This window comes from Neomonachus schauinslandi, chromosome 5, assembly GCF_002201575.2.
Source record: "Neomonachus schauinslandi chromosome 5, ASM220157v2, whole genome shotgun sequence".
Taxonomy (NCBI): domain Eukaryota; kingdom Metazoa; phylum Chordata; class Mammalia; order Carnivora; family Phocidae; genus Neomonachus; species Neomonachus schauinslandi.
This window is the reverse complement of record NC_058407.1, coordinates 155,401,369-155,423,554: the sequence shown is the minus strand read 5'-3', so window position 1 is coordinate 155,423,554 and position 22,186 is coordinate 155,401,369. Positions and strand designations below refer to the sequence as shown.

The following is a 22,186-nucleotide window of genomic DNA, read 5'->3' as shown; positions in this document are numbered from 1 at the left end:
GTTTTGGGAGTTCACAGAATCTCCTAGGAGGCTGGAGAACCAGATGTAGAGGCGAGGCAGCTAGGAACAATGCTTAATTGCATGCAGAGCTGGGCCAGTGAAGATGTCACAGATGCCACCACTGGGTACAGACATCTTGTTCCATGAAGCGTAATGCTGGACTCTGGATATTGTTGCTAAGAAGTGCTTTCCCTCATGCCTCCGGAAAATAGATGTAGCTGATTACTATGGCCACCCTCAATTCTACAGTCTCTGCCTTTCTTGGTCACTACCTTCTGATGCATGGTGTTGTGTGAGTGTGACAAGTGTCAGAGCCTGGGTTGTGTGTCTGCCCTTGCTGCAGGGAGGCTGTGAGAGTATCTGGAATTTTCCATCTGTAGAACAGGAGATGGACTTTGTTCCTACACACGAATGAAAGGGATTCAGATGCTGAATGCCTTAAAAGAGTGATAAGTGTCCCCTAAGAAGTATGAATAGTTGAGGAAGAATGGGAGAATGTGTTGGTAGAGAGAGCTCTGAGTTAGGCAGTCTTAGCACCGAAATCTAATCTTTGTATTTTATAACCGGAATGGCAAAGGTCCTGGATCCCAGACCCCAATCCACGACCCTACTAGATTGGAAACCCAACCCTGAATCCCAACCCAGTTGACAAGAAACTCTATTTCCTCTCCCGGCTCCTCCCCTGGGGCTGGATTTTCTTCCAATAAACTTGTAGTCCCACATTTAATCTTCTCAGCAAACCTCAGTGGCCAGTTCTATTCTAGCCAAGACCCATCCTGTCCAAGAGTTAGGTTCTAATGTCAGCACATAAGGTGAAAATCATGTGGAGTGAATCATTACCCATGATCCCCATTCTTCAGTTAAGCCCCTGCTGAAGTTACTGGCTTGGATTAGGGGTCATGTCATATGGAAGATAATGTGTACCCTTCAACACCAGAGTTCCATTTGGCACAAGGTGCTCCCACTTATGGCAGTCAAAGAGGAAATGGAATCAGAGGCTTCCTAGGTGCATCTCTTGCACACACAGTGATACAGGTTCATTGAGGGCAAGCATGGCCAGAATGAGCGTGCGATTTACAGTTTGAATTCTTCTTTTTCTCTCTCTTTTTATTTCTTCACTGAACTCGCCCAAGTGCCAGGTGAAACCATTCCTCTTCCTGACCTTCATTCATCCCTCCACTATCAGGAATAACGAAGCAGAGTAGGGACTCTACGTACTCAGGACGATTGTCCCCTCCTCCGCTAGATTCATATCAGCACTTCAAGGAGTTCAAAAAAAGCCCCTGGACTCTGCAGGCTTCTGGCAAGGTGCCCACCTTCCATCTCTCCATTCCATCAGTGCCCACAGCCTCCCCTCCACTATCTGCCTTGAGACCACCATGGCTCATCTTTTTACGATTTTTGGCCCCACGTCCTTCGGTTGCAGCAAGACGCTGATCCCGTGCTCTCCACAGAGTGACAGGCACCCCCGTCACCACCAGGCCCACGCCAGTCCCCTCCCCTGCTCGGCTTTTCTCCCTAGCACTTATCTCTCCTTGACAGGCTCTATCTCTGTGATTTACATATCCGTCTCCCAGCACTACAACTGAAGTTCTCCAAAGGCAGGAGGTTTTGCCTTTTTTCTTCCCTGTTGCATCTGCACCGTCGAGAAGAGTGCTTAGCACACAGTAGGCTTTCAATAAATGTCCATCAGCTAAATGAATGGCATGGAATTTTATGGCTCTTCACAGTCTTTTAGATAGACCTTCACCCGTGCCAAGTGCCCTTTGGAAGCCCCGGGCCCCTGTCAGCCTCTCTTGCGTAACCAGCCAGCCCGAGCCCGCACTGCCTCTGCCGTTGCATCCGTGTGGTGTAAGGAGAATCGTACATCCCGGACTCACTGTCAAATAGCAGCCTCGGGCTCAGTAGTCTGCCTTGCATGAAATATAAAATGGTATGACTCATATAGCTATGATCATACACTTGCTCCTCCAAAAACGGGCAAATGCCAAGTCCTGAACTTAATCCTGTCTTTCAGGGCAAGCATTTCAGAGATTAATTTCTAAATTGTAGTTACGTAGCAAAGAAAATAAATAAATAAATAAATAAATAATCTCATAATAATAGGACCCATCATATCCCTGCCAGCCGAGATTCTCTGCTTGCTCCCCAGATTTGGGGTCCCGAGGCAAGAGAAGGAAGTGCTGGGCCCCCACTGGCGAGCTTGCCCTCCTTCAAGCAAATGGTCTCCCGTTTGAGGCTCTGAACCATCACTGGTGGCAGGGTCCATAGCGATCTTCCGTCAGCATCTAGAGCCGCCCAAACTTTGCCAGGGCAGTGGGCGATGCGAACACATGCCCAAGTCAGGACTGGAGGATTCCTCCCCCACCAGGGATTCTAATTTTAAAAGCAGTTAAAGAAAGAGGCAGAGAGGGGAGGAGCTGAGGGAGCAGAGGGGATGGAAGGGGTTGCAGTGCTCACTTACCGGTAAATGATGCCCTTGCTCTGTAAGAAGAACAGACCGATGGCAATTTCTGCAGCGTAAAATCTGAAATTAGGGAAAAAAAAAAAAAAAGCAATGGAGAGATTCAAGGACACCGTATGCCTGGCAAACCCTCAGAATTCAATACAATATTGAATGAGGCATGGGGCATTCACATCCCACCGTAGATGGTCAACCACACATCTCGTAACGCGAAGTGTGGGGGTGTGGACAAATTAACAGGGTTTAGAGAGCCACGAGGCTGCCTTCAGGACAAATCAAGGTGGGCAGAGGTTCAGCAGCTGATCGGTGGGGAGGAGGCCATGGGGGAGGATGGACTGGCTGGAGAATGAGTTTCAGTGTAAGGCAAGTTTAAGATCTGAATACTAACAGCTCATCTGTTGAAGTTTTTCCGTCTACATACCATCATTGTAGGTCATTATCTGATTAAATTCTAATAACCATCTTCTGAGGTAGGTCCTACCAGTACCTCCCTCTTCCTTAAATGAGGAATCGAGGGTCAGTGACAGAAAAGGACTTGGCCAAGTTATATCACTAAGGAATGGCACGGCATCTGCCCAACGTGTAAGCTCTTAATGGAGGCCCAGAAGGAAAGAGATTTTGAGAGAATCAGAAAGTCCCAGTTATACCACAGGGTTAGGCAGGGCTTTAGAGAACTCTGTGAAGTGTCCTGACAATTTGTTTTGTGTGATAATGGGATGAGGGTCTGTGGTCAATTAGGTGTTAGAAGTAAAAGAAGAGCCAAGCCCATCGTCCCCTTAGAATCGTGGCAAGACCTAGGCATGGTGCATGGAGCTATCTAGAATGCAAACCCTACCAGAATACAGTGCTCACCACCTCGGCAGGTGGGAGGGGAGAGGGCAAAGCTGAGCTGAACAGGAGTCAGCAAGCCTCTGGAGTGACTGGAGGGGCCCTAGGTGAGTCCTGGGGAGCTTTCTAGAGGGACAATGAGATCTCAGCCAACTGCTCAGGAGAGGTCATCTCTGCTAATCCTATGACTTGCTGTTCCTGTTCACCAGCAGGGGAAGAATATGATGAGATCCATGTTCTCAAAAGAAAAGACTGGCTGCCTTGGGGACGGACAGGGACAGAATGGACTCAGCAGGGGAAACACATTTCCAAAAACCCAATCGTCTCCCCACCCAGGAGCCTCGGGGCACAGCCACAAAGCAACTTGATTGGTCATCCCCCCAGGAAGGAGGGCATCCAAGAGAGTGAGTGATGGAGAGCAGAGCATAAGAGCAAAAATCTGGGTCAGGATGTGGATCTGTCTCACACTAGCTCTGTGATTTTGAGCAAGTTTCTACAAACTCTCTGGGCCTGGCACACAGTAAGCTCTCAAGAAAGACTGGCAAATGAAAAAACAAAAGCTACCACGACATCCCCCAAGGAATCTACGGGGCCTTTCCTTCGGAGTCAAGGGCAAAAATCAGAGCTAGAGAAAGAGCTGTGGTTTTCAAGCTTCAAGTTCTTGGTGTCAAGGAAAGAAAGAAGTATCCCATGTCAAGCAGAATACCTTTTCCCTGGCCATACATTTCTCAAGAAGCAGCAGCTCAAGATGTTAAGAATCCCTATTCAGCTGAAAACCCAAGGTAACTAATAGCCCACCAAGTATCCCAAGGGAAGAGCATGGCACAAGTTTGTACTTACACAGCATGAGGCTCCTTAAACCGGCCAACTTGTTGGATGTGGTACATGAGGTCGCCCCCGTTCACGTACTCCATCACAAAGTACAGGCGGTCCTAGAAGAGAGCAAACCGCAACATCAATATCCTGTATTTCTCAGGTTCCACATGGAGGGCAGGGAATAGCTGGGATTTAGGATCAAAACCCCCAGGACTCTATGACAGGCCCCCGTTTGCCAGGCCCATCATTCCCCCAAGTGTAATATTTGTGCCACTGGAAGTATGCAACTGGGCATAGGCAGTACATGAATTTTTCAAAATTAATAGCTGTCAAGTTATATTTGCTTGTACTGGAAAATGTAATTAGCACATTACTATTGTGACTTCATGGATATTATTGTTTAGGATAAAGCTAATTGTAATAAAGGATAGAAAATAAATACATAGATCATATTACAGATAATAGGTAGCTGTGGTAATCAGCCTCCATGATGGCCCCCCATGATTTTTGCCTCCTGGTATTTATGTCCTTGCATAGTAGCCTCTTCCCACAAGAAATAGGACTGACTTGTATAACAAGTAGAATGTTGTACCAGTAAAGCAGTGTGTGATTTCCATGACTAGGTCACAAAAGATATCGTGGCTTCCATTTTGCTCTCTCTTGGATCACTGGTTTGGGGGAAGCCAGCCGCCAGGCCAGGGGAACGCTCAAGCAGCATCTCAGGAAGGTACATCTGGCAAAGAGCCAAGGCCTCCTGCCAACAGCCAACACCAACTGCCCAGCCACAAGAGGGAACCACCTGGGAAACAGACCCTCCAGCCCCAGTCAAGCCTTCTGATGATGGCAGCCCAGACGACAGCTTGATGACAACTTCCAGGTGGGACCCCCAAGCTAGAACCACCCAGGTTAGCCACTCTTTTGAGTTCCTGACCCACAGAAACTGTGAGATAATAAATGTTTATCATGGTTTTAAGCCCTTGAGGTTTGAAGTATTGTAGTAGATATCTAACATCGTGACTATGGGGGAAAAATGAATTATTAGAATTTGAGAAATAGTGGCCTCAGAGAACATATCCAGAAGGAAACGAGTTTGGGCCAGAAAAAGGAATCTATACCCCACTCAGGGAATTCTTTAAACATGTCTTTCAAGGGAGATGGGAACTCTCTTAGAGTCAGGGGCTGTGTTCCGCTCAGCCGTGTAAGCCCTGTTCCTGTCCCACGACTAGGTCATAGTAAGTGTCAAGAGAATGGTACCAAACAGATTTTATTTGGAACCCAGCTTTGCTTCCTGATTTGGAAAGGTTATTAAACATCTGGGTCTCTTCATCTGTGACATGGAGATTAATAATAATAATAATAATAATAATAATAATAACTGAGCCACAGTGTTATTGCTGGGACTTAGTGAGACAGATGAGTGTTATGGTCCTTGGGGGGACACCTCCATGAGATTTGCCTCTTCTCCTTCCATCAAGGGGTGCCTGCTAAATGAACAAATGACTTCACCTCTTCTTAGAGAGGTCCCCTTGGGCCAAGTCACATGATCAACTTAATAAAAAAATCAAAGAGAACGGAATGGAAATGATCAGAGCGCCCTACACAGAGTACCCCTAGGTGTTATGTTTTGGTTATATTTATGTGTGTTTTGGTTAAATCTGTAGGTTGGTGTGGCTGGGTTGCAATGTAAAAGGAGGTTTGCTGCCCAGAGTCACAAAGCTGTCCTGAGGGACTGTGAGACCAGGAACCCAGAGAGAACGAAGATGACATGCGTGAAGTGCTCTAACATGCAGCTGGCCCTCCAAAATCTTAACAAAATCTTTCTTACAGTGCACAGAACTTTATCTTCTATGTAACAGTCATAGATGCATGTGTCCAACATGTATTGCCTAATAATTGGAATGATACCTCTTATGAAATAAAGCTACCATCTTGTGAGCATTTATCATGGGACTGAGCCAACCGCTTGAAATAGTTTACCTCACTTCTCTCTCTAAACAACCCAACAGGACAGTATTACCCTGCTCCCTCTTTTAAAGATGTGAAAGTTAAAGCCCAGAAAAGGGTAAGTAACTTGCTGAGGGTCACTCAGCTGTTCAGCAGCAGAGCTGGGATTTGAACCCAGGAAGGTCCGTTCCGGGCTCCTCCTGTGTAAGGTGCAGTGCAGAGCTAGACATTTTACGATGTGTGGGCGTACCCTCCTCTCTAAGAGCTTCCAGTCCAGGAGCGGAGAGAAGAGATATAGAGCTGAGCTCCAGCCACACATCAAGACAGAAACTGGCAGGTCATAGGCGCAAAGCACAGGTTAACCGATTATTTCTGACAAGTCAAGGGACTTTCTCAGACTGATACTACTTGACCCCTACAACATCTTTAGTGAGAGGCAGAGACAGAGGTAGAATTATCACTTCTGTTTCTCAGCGTCCAAGGCCTATGAGATTTGCAAAAAAAAAAAAAAAAGGTCACATCCAAGTTAGTGGAGACAGCCAGAACTGCCAACACCCAGCCCCTGGTTCTTTGGGGTTTTTTGATAGAAAACAAGCCTTAAAAATAGCATCTGTCTTTGCTGCACATTGAAGGGAACCAAAACACTTGCTTTTAAAAATTATTTTTAAAACTAGCAGATGGCATTGGCCACAGAGAGAAAAGCAAGTCAGGGAGAGATTTCACTTGCTTGCTTTCTGCTTGGAAGAACTCAGCTTGCCCCCCAAACTCATTAGTTAGAATCCCAACATCAGGGAGAGCCCCACTGCAGACCACGTTTTGTGGTCTGTTTCTACCACGAACCGTATGCAGGGAAATCCTGCGATCTCTCATCTTTGAACTGTACTGAATCTGGCTTTGGCACACTGGTACTTTACATATTAAACACTGTGGCTGGCATCCTGTTCGCCTTCCATTTTCCGAACACACACTTAATGATGCTCCCTCTTAGGCGAGGCATTATTCTTCTTCCAAAAATGCCACTGTGAATCAATCCATGGTGCCCAATGTTAAGAACTCGCCCGATGAGTGGGGAGACCAGATAAGTTTCCAAACAGCAACGTTTCCCAAAGTGCGGTGGGAGAGAACTCCAGGTGGGCTACGGATGCATGTGGCTTTAGTTCTTTCATTTTGTGTTTATTTTAATGTGTATTTTGGATACCATAACTCCCCCTTGACGCCCCTGATTTTATGGCTCTGACTGCTGAGAGGGAGAGAGGAATGTATGGAGTTACAAAGGAGAAGAGAGCAAGGCAGGGGAGGACCAGATAATGATACATGGCGGAAGGCCATCACCCTTCAAACTTCGGTTTTCTCACGCACTAGCTTCTAGATTTTACCGTTTGTCTGCCTCATCTACTAAAATTTAGTTATTTTAAATTATTTCCATGAAACCACTTTTTCACTGGAACACACTGTTGAAAAATTTTAAAACGTCATACTAAAGTCATAAATGGAAATTTTCTCTGCAAAAAAAATAAATGCATATCTGGAGTCTATCAACTCTATGCTATATCCAGCCTGGCTTTGTTACATCGATCCCTCAACCGACTTATTCTTAAAACCAATGCATTTTGTCCACGGACCACCAAGTTCATCTCCCACTCCAAAGTGAAGAACATCAAAATTTGAAAAACACAGCCAGGGGCAATGTAGAGCCAATCTTGAGCAATGTGAACTTTATTTTATTTTAAGATTTTATTTATTTATTTGGCAGAGAGAGTGAGAGCGAGCACAAGCAAAGGGAGAGGCAGAGTGAGAGGGAGAAGCAGGCTCCTTGCTGAGGAAGGAGCCCGATGCGGGGCTCCATCCCAGGACCCTGGGATCATGACCTGAGCTGAAGGCAGACGCTTAACTGATTGAGCCACCCAGGCACCCCTGCAAAGTGAATTTTAGAATTTTCCTTGGGCATTTATTTTTGCAAGTCATGTATTAGGTGTTAAAGGGATAAAAATGATGAATAAGATACAGACCTTGCCCTCAGAGAATTCAGAGTTTTTGTGAAAACAAATATGCAACTAACTTGAGCCATAATCTAAAATAAAATGTGGTAAGAGAAATTGCGTGACAGGCACAAAGAGGGAGCTCCGGGGGCGTCAGCTAACTAAATGGCCCTCACCCACTGCCTCGGATTCTTACATAATTACCCCCTTCCCCCATTAGGGCCCTGAAATTTGACTCCCCACTCTTATTTTTTAAAATTTATTTTATTTATATTTACTATTATTATTATTATCATTATTATTTTAGTAATCTCTACACCCAACATGGGGCTCGAACTTACAACCCCGAGATCAAGAGTGGTGTGTTTTTCTGACTGAGCCAGCCAGGCACCCCCATGTTCCCCACTCTTCCGATAAAATTATTTCAAGACCTCAAAAGATCTTTCTTCTGGTCACATGCAGTAGTTTTCGATTAGGACCTATTCACTGTACCCTACTACGTGAAAATCAGAAAGTATGTATTGAGTATCGAGAATCTCCTGCGTGTTCAATTTTCCGAAGAGGACATGTCACAGCTCAAAGCTTCAACCCTCATCTCTCTGGGCTGATGAAAATCTTGACTTATATTTCCATCCTTTTTCTTTCTCCTGAGCTCCAGTCAGCTCCAGCTGGCTACAGGACGTCTCTACGTGGGTGTCCCACTGTCAACTCCAATTAAAAGCTCAGAAAGGCAAGCTCACCATCTTTCTCTTCAACCTAGCCAGTCTGCGCAACTTCCAAAGTGTTTTTCCCAAATTGTCATTGTTATTGGTGTTATTCTTCGTTACCTGCTGCCCTTGTCCCCTCGGCACAAAATGACTTCCGTCAATTTTAAATCTCCTTTCCCCTTTATCTCCCGTATTCAATCAGTAAGTAAATCAAACTAAATGTCTGTCTGTCACACCACATCATGAAAAATGGTTGGACAGGATGTGTCACATCTGGAGCGTGAGTGTAAGGGTCATTTGATTTAAAACACTGACTGCAAGGCACGTGCCAAATTTATCTGGGGGGCCCGGGGTAGGGCAGAGAATTCAAAGAAATCATCATTCTTTCTCCAAGACAGCTGAAAGTGGGATATCCATGTGACCGCCTGGGGGGATGCCTGCCACTTTTAATAAGACACAATAGACAGAGAAGATCAACAACGTGGGCAACTCTAACTGCACGCCCCCATGCTTTCAAGGGAGTGTCAGTAAGCATTTACCTATTGCGTGATCTTTAATGATTTTCTAAGCTGGCCAATGAGTTAATCCTGTCTTGTAAGCTGTTCCTCTTACTGCTTAGATGCATCTGTTCCTCTTGAGAAGCTTACAGCACCGTGGTTAAGAGCCCTAGCTTTAGCAAGCGCTAGTCCTGGGTTTAATCCCAATTATATCGCTTACCCACTCTGAGACCTTGCAACAGATACTAAACCTTCCCTGCTTTCTGAAAGGGGTAAGAATAGCTTCTCCTTCAGAGGTTTTTCCAAAGATATATCAGATGATGCATATCCCTTCTATGCAAACTCACAGAGCCTCCCTCCAGTCAGCGTGTGGTCAAGGACATGTATCACACACAACTTTTCTTTCCTCTCTACTCTATAGCCTTAGAATTACCATCAGAATCAAGCAATGGATGCTCCTCTCTTTTTTCCCAGCTTTCCGAGCCTTGCCATTCCACATGTAGAGCAAAGTTCTCAAGGGCTAGGACCATCTCTCCTCTTCCTTGGATTTCAACAGACCTTTAATTGTTGAATGAACGTGCAAAGGCCACCGTTAAGAAGGCAGAGAGACCCAGGCTGTGTCTCTTCCAACCCATGCCCACTTTATAGGCCTGGGTTGCATTCCTGAGTCCTTTCCTGAACTCAGGATCCTCTGATGCTTCCGTTGCCCTGATACCTGTGAAGCTCTCAGCAGCTTCCTCTCCTTGGAGGCCCTCAGCGCCATGTTTGTACCACTAGCAGCAGGCTCTGTCCTGCTCCAACACGGTTAGTTTCCTTGCACTCAAGATGGCGTCTCCCGCCTGAGGCGAGTACCATTATCCCTTCCCTGTAGATACAACCCCTTCCTAAAGGTTCCAGCTGAGTTAGTGGTAGCCAACTACCAGCTGACTGGGCCAGGAATCAAACGTCTGACCTATGCTGAACCAATCAGATTCTCTTCCCTATGAGTATGAATTAGGACTCAGGGAGTTCGGCAGATAGGCAACCGGCAGGGGGCCAGGGAAGCTACATTACCATGATCAGGGAGAGACAAAGAAAACAAGGAGAAAGAAACAAGAGATCTATTCTAGAAACCTTTGAAGTTCTAGTTCTTCATGAGGCTCAGGTACATCTTTGCCTTTGGGTTGTTTCCTCCCAATAAAATTCTCTCTCTCTCTCTCTCTCTCTCTTTTTTAAACATGCGATAGTTTGGAGGAGGAGGAGGTTTTCTGTTTCTTGCAACCCAACCATTGTCAACTGAGACTACACCAGAGCTTCCTATAGCAACGCCCTTACATCAAACCATATCCTTGGATACTGCCAATCCCAAGTTACCAGGACCCCTCGGACACTCATGGTGCTCGATGGACACGCCATCAGGGGCCAGCCCTGCAAGTGGAATCATCCCCATCCCCTTCCCTGTCCCAGCATGCATTCTGGGTTGACGCCCTTCCCGGCATGCCTTGCAACTGAGTTCTTGCTGGACCATGACAGCAAATTTGGGGAGGAAGTAACTTCTGTCCTTCAATGACTCATAAAATCTAATTCTATTTAAAAAAAAAAAGAAGTGCATATGTTCAATTGAAAAGAAAACATTTAAAATAGATGTTTTGCTAAGGAGACGTAACTGCCTGTGCCCACTGGCAGTTGGGATATTGCATGAATGTGCCAGGCTGACAATTGTCCCTGGGAAAAACTGCAGAAAGACTGGAGGGAACATAATCCTTTTGTGCCCATGAGCCAGGCGCCCCTCAAACCCAGCTCTATCATGCAGGTAGCTTCCACTTATTGTTTATTCTGCACATCATACATCATCTTTTTAAACCCTCCCTTATTATGCTCACTTTAAAGATGATGAAATCAATAGAGCTGCTAAGTGCCTTTCTAGAGGTCACACAGCCACTAACCGCGGACCCAGATTTATCTGACTGAGGCGCTCATGCTTATCCCTTAGTGCTTCTAGAACAATTGCCTAAACCCCAGCTCATCTAATGAGCAATTTTTAAAATTCAGCTTCTTTCTGATGGAGTTTACATCTCCTTGGGTATTAACTTTGGCCATCTTGTGGCACATTCGACACTTTTAAATTGTTTTATGAGAGACATTTCTGAAATCATACACATTCAAAATGAAGACAATTATCTACGGACCCCTCCCTAAATCAAAGCAATGTTTTGATTTGTCTGCGCCTCTTTCGGATCCTTTTCCATGTGCATATTCAGTTATAACATGTTTAGAATCATCTCTTAAATAAAATCTAATGCCTTTCATTTCAGTTAACGTTGTGCCATGCGTATCTGTCAGAGATTCTTTTCATCCAATTTTTTTGAGAATGCTTCCGATGGAACTTTGCTTTTCGAAATAAGTTTTTTTGAAATGAAATTTGCATCATTCTAAGAATGACAAAAGTTGTTTTGCATGGCGGTGGGTGTCTTTTTCCTGTTTATCTATTTTGTCCATCTTCAGAATTTTTTTTATTCTATTAGGATCTTTCATCTTCAAAATTCAAAGTTGCTTGCAAGAAAAACATATCAAATTTGCAGCACATTAGACTAGATTTGTCATTTTTTTTTAAAAAGTAGCTGATTCATAAAGGAATTCTGGGTCACAAAATGCAAAATGACAATCCACTTGGGCTACACTGGCCTCCTCTCTGCTCCTCAAACACACTGAGCATGTTCCCTCCTGCTTTGGGCACTTACACTCACTTTTCCTCCTCCTGTCTAGAACACTTTGCCTCCAGATAGCCACATGCCTTGCTCCCTCACTTGCTCTGGTCTCTGCTCAAATGTCATCCTTATCAGAAAGACTTCTCTTTGATCATCCGATCAAAAATAGCACCTCTCCCACCCAACCCCTCCATTTCTATAGCCCCATTCTTTCTTTCTTTTTTTTTTTAAGATTTTATTTATTTATTTGACAGAGAGAGAGACAGCGAGAGAGGGAACACAAGCAGGGGGAATGGAAGAGGGAGAAGCAGGCCTCCTGCTGAGCAGGGAGCCTGACGCGGGGCTCGATCCCAGGACCCTGGGACCACGACCCGAGCCGAAGGCAGACGCTTAACGACTGAGCCACCCGGGCGCCCTAGCCCCATTATTTCTTGTGGTTTATTATCTGCCTCCCCCATTGGAATGTAAATTCTAAAGGAACAGGGACTTTATCTCTTTTGTTCACTGATGTCCCCCTCACAAGGATGCAGCTGGGTCCTGACACGTTTATTTCAACAAATAAATATTTGCTGACAGAATCAATAAGCCTTAGTAGCCTCCGTCCACTGGCAGGAATGATCTGACTTTTAGGGGATGCTGGCTTCAGAGAGGCTGCCTATTCCAGCCCAGCCTTCCTCCTCCTCAGCAGCACCAATCAGGGGGTCCGGGCCTACGCAATTCCGGAAGGTGAGTGTGAGCCAGATGACCACCTCCACGGGCCATCCCCAAAAAGGAGCCTTCCTGCTCACCTGAGCCTTGCTAATGCATATGCAGGGCTCCCTACATTTTAAAATCCCTTCCATCACAAAACCTTTCCAATCATTGCCAGATCCTTGCGGGGTAAGTAGGTGACCCTTTCACAGTAGAAAGAACACCTTCAAGGGGCATTAGAAAACCCACCACTTACCAACTGTGTACCAGCCGATTCACCTTTCTGAGGGTTGGCTTCCTTTGTGCCGAAACGTGAACAGCCCTCGCTTATAGTGTTCTTGTGAAAGTTGGATGTAATCAAGACTTAATGTAAAAATGACTTATAAACTGGGAAAAGGAACCTGGAGTTGAGGCAGGGGCAGGAGAGCAAGGTTGGGGTTCTGGAGTCTGGCCGAACAGATCCCTGCACCGCCCCTTATCTACTGCGTGACATTGCATGAGTTACCTAACATCTCCGGATACCCATGTCCTCACCTACAAAGCAGGGGGAGTAACGGCGTCTACCAGGCGAGGTGCTGGGGGGATATAGTGGGAGAGTACCTGCCGAGTGACCCAGGCTGAAGTGCTCACAACACTGGCTGTTGTTTCTGGTTGCTGTTTTTATCATCCCCGTTAAGCCCCGTTGGGTGGCAACTCAACATCCCGTACTAGCAGAAGCAGGGGCTCTGAGTTCAGTGGGCCTGGGACCCCGTGCTGTGTTAGGGAAAACTACCCAACATCCTACATCCCCCAGCCTTTCTCCTACAGCGTGAGGTGACAGCTAATCCCCTCCATTGCAAGATTTTTCCGGCGAGGCTAGAAGTGAAATGAAGTTTTCCAAGTCCATACATGGTGGATGCTCGGACGGAGAGTCAGTTCCGCGCTGGAGAGGGAAAAGCCGAGGAGCGCCACGAGCCTTCCCTGAACAGGTGAGAGGTGAGCCAGGGGTCAGGGCTCGGGCCCCCGCCGGAGCCTACACACAGGCTGGCTGTTGGTGGCTCTGCCCTGGGGGTGTCAGATGGACTAGAAATCCAGCGAGTCACACTCAGCGCATTCAAAAGACCTCATACTTGCAGCGGTTAAGTGTAAAGCTCGGTGGAGCCAGGCTGCCTGGGTTCAAATCCTGACCCTGAAATGTACTCGCTGTGTGGCCTCAGTCCGCTCGTCCTATAGGATGATGACAGGACCTGTCCAAAGGCTGTCATGTGGCTTCGAGTATAGCCCTGGGCCTCATGTGTAGTAGGTGTTATTGTGTCTTTGAAGTACATTTATGTAAAATCAAAATATATGTGCTGGAAGAAGCTATCTGCTGCTGGGTGAACAGGAGGTGGGAGGGCACAGTGGCCTCTGACTCTGGCCGCAGGTCAGCAGGTGCCTCGCCTCAAGCCAAGCACACTGGTGACATTTAAAGTTACATTTTCCCCACACAACATAGCCTTTAAGAGACAGGGTAGCGACTTCCTCTGATCTGCACCAGCAAGGTGGAGATCTGTTCCATCCTTGGCCTGGCTGGATCAGGAGACTGTGGGTTGGCTGCCTACACGGGGCTTCTGTCCGCACATGAGACTCAAAGCCACTGAACTGTGTTCTCGGCTCTCAGACCCTCTTCCCTGACATGTGGCACCCCTTGAGGGGGCCCAGGGCACCGCACAAGTCCTAGGTAAACTCCATCCCCACTGTCTAATGCCAGAAAGCATACTGAAATACAAGTGAGAGAGGGGGGGCAAGATGAAAAGAATCACCTCAAATCCACTCGACTATCATTTTTCAAACAGTAAATTACTAACAAAGGTATTGTATATTAATGAGTTAGTATTAGTCACACACATTAGACTAATACCCCCAATCTCAATACATTCAGTTGAAATTGAAAATGGTGCTCCAAGTTGGTCCAGCCTCTTGCTTGAGGACAAGATCTCTTCTTGATCTACTGACGTCTGTCAGTGAACTTGGGGAACCCCAATGGGAAGAAGAGAAGATGATGGATGAAGGAGGCTGAAGGTTTGAGAATCTAGTTTGGTCCTGTCTCTGCCACCCCTGGAGTGCCTTTAGCACCTAATTCCCTAAAAACTCCAGCTTTGGAATTCCCTTCACCATCTGTGCCAAGACCCTTGTAGGATGTGACCTATGGCTCACTTCGTATTTTTCTTTACCTTGACTCTCCTCTTTTAGGCAAAAATATTATTTTAGAAGCAAATGTTAGTCACCTTTGGAGCATAATCACGAACCAATTAATTGACAAACTGTCCAATAACAAGAAAGGATCAAACATTGATCCTGCCTTTCCTATATGAACGGTGCCACCAGCAACTGAGGAGGGGCAGCCCGTCTTCCCAGAGGCATTCCAATGAATACACGAAAAAGAAACGACAGAAGAGGATATCAACCATTAAGGGACCGAGGCACTGCGTGAGCATCAGTGGTTTGCCAACTTCATAGAAAGAGGGACACGGAACGTTACACGCCTTTGAATGAAAGAGCGCACCTTCTCCTCCATTCTTGCCAAAGGGATTGGACCTGAGTCTGGCCAAGTCTCTAGGTCCAGCTACCAATTTGCAGGAAAACACTGAGGATGAGGTGGGGAGGAAAGCACATGCAGGAGCCCCAGGACTGTGCAGTCAGCTAAATCCAGACCAAAAATGCTCCGGGTCAAACAGCCGGGGATCTTCAGCAGATAAAGGGACTGGTCCAAGCTTAGAAAGACACAGCCAGTTTCTACAAATGGGAAAGATTAAACTATCGTATTAAGAGACTGATAAGACTCAAGTGATAAAACTGTAAAGACATGCAAGGAAGTCAAGCTACTGTTGGCTGGGAAGTTGAGATTAGAACGTGAAGAAGATTCCAGAGTGGCTGGCCAAAATTCTGTTTCTCAACCTGGCTGGTGGTTTGAGGAACTTCGTAACTCATTACTAAAACATCTATTTTGTGTGGTTTTCTGTATTTGCCTTATGATACCTCAAAATTTAAAAATTGAAAGACTTTACCGTGCTATCATAAATAGAAGAGACCTGTAAAAAGAAAAAAAATATATTTATATATAAAATAAAAGCAAACCAATGACCTAGAAACTGGTGTTTGCCAAAGCTCAGAACCTGAAGCCTGGTACTCTGTGTTAAAAAGGGAAGTGTTAAAAAAGAGAGTACAGGGGTGCTGGCACCAAATGGAAACATTTCCCTTGAGGCACTCAGAATTAAAGCGGATTAAAAGGTGAATGTAATCTGGGGCGCCTGGGTGGCTCAGTTGTTAAGCGTCTGCCTTCGGCTCAGGTCATGATCCCAGGCTCCTGGGATTGAGCCCCGCGTCGGGCTCCCTGCTCAGCGGGAAGCCTGCTTCTCCCTCTCCCACTCCCCCTGCTTGTGTTCCCTCTCTCGCTGAGTTTCTCTCTGTCAAATAAATAAATAAAATCTTAAAAAAAATAAAAGGTGAGGGCGCCTGGGTGGCTCAGTTGGCTGGGCGACTGCCTTCAGCTCAGGTCATGATCCTGGAGTCCCGGGATCGAGTCCCACCATCTGGCTCCCTGCTCAGCGGGGAGTCTGCTTCTCCCTCTGACCCTCTTCCCTCTCGTGCTCTCTGTCTCTCATTCTCTCTCTCGCAAATAAATAGATGAAATCTTAAAAAAATAAAATAAAATAAAAGGTGAATGTAATTTAAAATTTATGCACCAGCCAAAGTCACCCAAAGTCACCCTTTGTACCATTTTGTAGAGGGATGCATGCGCCGTACTTTGGCAAACACGACCCTAGCTCTTAGTTGTGCCTGCAGTCGAGTGAAGGATGTTCTAGGAGACCTATCACCCAGCAGACCCCCACATGAGGCTGGTGGACCAAGTCCCTGCAGGGAACACTATACACACTTGCCTAAAATGTGCCCTCCCCTGATGGCCTGCGGTAGGGAGACTATCTGGGAATTAGAACTGGACCCCACCAGATAATCATATCACCCAGAGCACAGATACCGTAGGGGCAATGAGGGGACAATCTGGGACCCACTTGCTTCTCTAGGTTCTACCATATCCCCTACTGCACTGTTTTGTGACGATTCCATGTCTGTTTCCTCTGCTCCAAGACCATAAACTTCTCAAAAACAGGACCTGGTTTGCTTGGCTCTATACCTGAGTACTTGGTCAAAGCCAAGACGAATGCCGAATGCCTGTGAAATGAGTGAGTAATATCTGCTGAGCATTGACCTGGCACTAAGCACTGTGTCAAATGCTTCTTGTGGATAGTCTCATTTCCTCTTCACAACCACCTTGGATGTAGCTATTTTAGCTCATTTTACAGATGAGCAAACTGAGGCCAGGGGGGTTTTACAATTTGCTGAAGGCCACCCAGTGGTAGATGACAGAGCCAGGATCTGAACCCAGGTCCCTCTGACCCCAAAATGTATCAAAAGACTTCTCAGAACAGGGAAGGAGCCAAATCCCAGCTCTGCCCCTTTCACACAAGGCAGTTCTAAGCCTGATGTGTGGTCTGTATTGATAAAACCCACCCCAAGGCCAGTTTTAGATCTTTCCAGGCTGGGGGTGTGGAATCTAACTTAGCAGAGGACAGGACTTGCTGATGTTGGCGGAGAGAGGAAGTCCCAAGCTTTAAATTACATGCAATATACAAAAGCGTCCCATTTCACATAGGGGGTGGGCTCTAAAATTAGCATGCATAGTGAGAGCTGCACAGAATCGAAATAATCTTCAAGAATCCCTTAAGGCATCTTTAAGTCACTGGGCCACTGGCCCTTAGAAGCCCCAAAGGCAAGAATAACTTTGTCCTTTTTTGTATTTGGGGGCTGGCCACCCCCTCCTTAGGTATGGAGGCCAGGGTCTCATTTGAACAGGGAAAAAGTAAGAGGTTACTTAAAGGGATGGCCCTTGCTCCTGCAGATAGAGTTGAAATCACAGTTAATAGCAGATAGTGCACAAATGTCCCCTTCTCTTCCTGGGAGCCACAGCTGTGTGCTCACGAGCCCCTGCCTTGGACACTGTACTCCCCCCTTGGGGGGTCCTCCGAAGGCTGTGTTCTCAGGCAACCCCTCCTTAAGGAAGTCCACGCAACTGGCAGAATGCACCCGAGCATTCATCCGCAGGGTCTGGAGGGCTGACTAACCATCTAAACACACACGTCCTGTGGCCCTTCCCACTCGTTCTCATCTGTAACCTCTGATGTAACATCGCATATTGTGAGACCGAAAGTTCTCAGTCGCTGTCCCCGAGTCACCTCTGGCTGTCTGAGAAAAACCCTGCTCGGTTGGTTATTAAGCCAATGGCCCAAGTTCCTTTATCTTCATCAAAACAGCATCTGCCTAGGGGAGAGCTTCTCAGTGGCCGCCTCGGAAACTCTCAGCAGCCTCCCCCGGGCACACCATCTTCCTGTCTCTAGAGTGGAAAGGGTCCAGGTGTCGCTTTGGGGGTGGGTGCTGCTGGGATGGCTCAGGCCAAAGCCCGGTGAAGCCCTGGGGACGGGATGGCCAGGTCCCCCCAGGCGAGTTACCATGGTCTGGAAGCAGGAATGCAGCTGGGTCAGGAACGGCGGCTTCCCAGGCAGGGCCAGCACCCGCTTCTCCACCATCGTGCACTCCACATCATCATCCTGGATCACGACGTCCTTCTTCAGGATCTTCACAGCATAGAGCTCATCTGTGCCTTTTCGCTCAGAGAGCATGACCTGGGAGAGAGAGGAAGCCTGTCAGGGTGGTTGGAAGGGCCTGGGGGGAAAGAAAGACATGTTCACTCAAATCCACTCCAAGCTCTGCCCAGATGCCCTCTGTGGACACCAAGTCAAGGGATGACGTCCTCCAAGGACCTCACACTTTGACTGGCTGAACCCAATCAGCAGGCAGGGTTCCAACAGCAACAAGCAAATATTGACCCCTTTGGGATATGCACCAATGCCCAGTCCACAGGGCTAGAATACAAACCACCTGTGGGGAAGTATCTTTGCTTGTTTTGTTCACTGGTGTAATGTAATAGTGCATAGTAGATGTTCGATAAATATTTGTTGAATGAGGGCATGAGTGCCTTCCTGATAACACTGAATGTGGAGCACTTGTTCCCTTATTCACTCAATTATTTAATATTCATTAAGAGCCTGCGAAGCACTGGGAATATGGCCATAAATGAGCAGGCATGTTCTCTGACCCTGCCGTCCAGAGGAAAAAAGACTTCAGATATTAATTACAGGGATGATTAGTGTAATATTTTAACATCCTCTCTCGCAGTCCTGCGGCTTCCTTCCATGCAGCTGTGGTCCCCACCCCAGCATGTTAATCGGTGTGGCTCAGGACACATCATTATTTTTACTGGTCATGACTATGTCAGATGCAACGGTGGCCAGCAGGTACTGTTCTCAAGAAGCCTCTTAGAAGAAGCACAGGGCAGTACCACATTGCAAGAGACCTGATCAGGCCTGGGGGCTTCTGGGAAGGCTTCCTGGAGGAAGAAGCAATCAGACTGAAATAAGCATTTACTGCAGGCACTGTGTCAGGTATTTGGCAGGTGATTACCTCAATCACCACTACATTTCTGAGCACTTATCAGTGTGCCAGATAAGTAGTGGTTTTCATTTGTTATTTCTCATTCCTTTGTGTAGAATCTAGAAGGTAGGTACCTTTAAGAACCCTATTTTATAGGGAAGCAAGGCTCACGGAGGGTAAGAAGCCTGTCACACAGCAAATTCAATTAGAGACAGGGACAGGATTTGAACTCAGGTCTACCTGACTCTAAAGTCTCTGCCTTTAAAAGCTGTACTTGCCCAGAGCTCCAGAAGAATCCTCAAGGAGTTTAGGTGGTCACACAAATAAAATGCTCATACCTGACTCAGCTGGAGGACCAGAGAATGCAACCGAGCCCTAAGGCCAGAGGGAGGGATACCTAGAAGGCTCTCCAAGGCAGGAGGGCAGCTGGGCAACCTCCATTCAGCTCTTATCCTAGGGGTAAGAGTCTGACTGCATGGAAGCTTCCAGGCTGAGCCCACTGGCTCACACAGAGGCCCCATCTCCTGCTTTCACCATCTCCTTTCTCACCATAGCCAGGGCAGCCACGGGCAATGCAGATCCAGGAATTTAGAGCATTTAGCAAGAAAGCTCCTGGCGCACACTTCCTCTTCCTCTACCATAGGACAGTTCTCAACTTCTTCCCTCTGGCCCCACCGTAGAAATAAGGGTTGCCAAACTGAGCGAGTCCTACCTGCTGGGCGTTTACTCAGTCCCCATGCAGATCTGCCAGCCCACGGGGCAGGGTGGGGCTCAACGTCCCAGGCTGTGTGTTCTCAGTGTGTTTCCCATCTCCTCCCAGTTCTCTCGCTAGCCCCCAAAGGCCATTTTCCCTCTCCCAGCCCTCAACAAGGTAGAAACGGACAACTCCACGAGGCTAGTATTCTAAGATGTAAAGAGTCAGGTGGAGATGGGGGTGTTCTGCTCCCAGATTCCAGAGAAGGCTGGGGATGGTGCAAGTGCAGGAGGAGGCAGGGACGTGACTTGGCCAGAAGACACATGGGTAGAGGGGCTGAAGGCGGGAAGAAGAACCTTCAGCTGAGGAGACCCTCCGAGTGCAGTAGGAGGGGCTCAGTGCTGAGCCGGCTTCGAGTGTGGACAGCTCCACTGACCCATCACCACCGGTCAAGGCATCATCTAACTAACAATCCTAAATTCTTGTAAACATCCCCTTCCGGACTGCCCAAGACAGAACAGAGGGGCCTCTGACACCCCAAATGTCGATGCAGTCATGATGGGACATCTTAGCCTCTTGCCTAGAGAAGAAGCAAGACAGATGGCTGGGAATTCCCCAGGCACCAGGGACAGGGTGGACATCCTACAGCTGTTTCAATTATCCCCACTTCACAGATAAACAAACTGAGGTTCAGAGACATTAACCTGCTCAAGCTAACAAGTGCTCTAAAAATGTGGCTTTGTCCATGCTACTCAAGTGCAGACAATCCTTCAGGGACTCCCACAAGCCTCACAATCCCATGACTCCATCCTCTTCTTGCTTTTCCTTTGAATCTTCTATCCCCACCGTTTGCAGTGTCCTTCTACACTCTCACTGCCCAGAAAATCAGAGATTTTCTGATTTTTCAGAGATTCAGCTCCGTTGCTACCTCCTCTCTGTAACCTCAGTGTTACACTCAGAACAAATGGGTCACTCCCTGCCCTGGGCACCAGGACTGTTTTGCACCTGTCAGTCACTTTAACACAAGCTTCCCAAACTTCAATCAGTCATTCATGTGCCTTTTTTAAACATCTTTTCCTATCACCTAAACTGCTATTCGCTTAGTATTTTAAACATCTAGTCACATTTTTTACTGAACTAAATTTATCTGAAAAAGGAAACTTTGGATCACCACTATTAATGGCAAGCCAGTATCACTAGCCATAAATGGAAGATCAGCATAAAAATAAATAAAAGCAAAGCAGTGCTAAGAAATTCTAGCTAGCTATTGCTAGCTGCTGAAGGTTCCAAGCCAGCCCCTGCGTGTTCTCCTTGTTAAAGGAAAAAATGGTGTTAGCAAATGTTAGAGAACCATTAACAGCATACATATTGTCATCAAACAAGATTTTCTTGTTCAAGTAATTAGAAAGATTGAAAGAAAACATAAAGAGAGCATAACCTTATCATGATGTGATTTACTTTCATTTAATATCACATCTATGTACCATCTACAAACAGTCTCAAGCGCGAAACTAAAATCGTCTTGCAAATCATCAATGCTATGTGCTTCACACCTTAGGAAATACTGTGGCATTTGTAGAAATCATTTTTTAAGTCAATCAGCGGGGATGTGTAAAGACTCTGGTGCCTTGCCCTGTCCTAAGCAACATGGGTAGAAGGAAGAATAAACCAATACCAGATAGCACCTCTGACATTGTGGGAGTAGTACGAAAATGAGCCAAGGTTGGGAAATTCCTCTGTATTGGCTGGAGGAGAGTAGAAATGACACACATGGAACACTGGCTAACAATTTAGACATAGAACTGAATCGGATTCTAGAGCAGGGGTCAGCAAGCTTTTCCCATGAAGGGCCACATAGTAAATATTGTAGGCTTTGCAGGGCAATCTCTGTATCAGCTACTCAACCCTGCCATTGTAGCGGGAAAGCAGCCCTTGACAATATACACATGAATGGGTATGGCTGTGTTCCAATACAATTTTTTTTGTAGGGGCGCCTGGGTGGTTCAGTCGGTTCAGTGTCCGCCTCTGGATTTCGGCTCAGGTCATGATCTCCAGGTCGTGAGATCGAGCCCTGCGTCGGGCTCTGCACTGGGCGTGAAGCCTGTTTAAGATTCTTTCTCCCTTTCCGGGGCGCCTGGGTGGCTCAGTCGTTAAGCGGCTGCCTTCGGCTCAGGTCATGATCCCAGAGTCCTGGGATCGAGTCCCACATCAGGCTCCCTGCTCAGCGGGAAGCCTGCTTCTCCCTCTCCCACTCCCCCTGCTTGTGTTCCTACTCTCGCTGTCTCTGTCAAATAAATAAATAAAATCTTTAAAAAAAAAAAAAAAAGATTCTTTCTCCCTTTCCTCTCCCCACTCACTTGCTCTCTCTCTCTC

At 46.8% G+C, this 22,186-nt stretch overlaps 1 protein-coding gene across 1 annotated transcript in view; it reads right to left on the bottom strand.

Moving 5' to 3' along the window:
- Nucleotides 1-22,186, bottom strand: part of PRKCB (protein kinase C beta) — a 190,029-nt gene that overhangs the window by 37,073 nt on the left and 130,770 nt on the right. The window contains exons 9-11 of the mRNA XM_021686834.1: nucleotides 18,138-18,311; nucleotides 4,133-4,224; nucleotides 2,465-2,527 (exon numbers count right to left, since the gene is read on the bottom strand). Of these exons, the coding sequence (XP_021542509.1) occupies nucleotides 2,465-2,527; nucleotides 4,133-4,224; nucleotides 18,138-18,311 (329 nt within the window). The remainder of the gene's footprint in view (nucleotides 1-2,464; nucleotides 2,528-4,132; nucleotides 4,225-18,137; nucleotides 18,312-22,186) is intronic.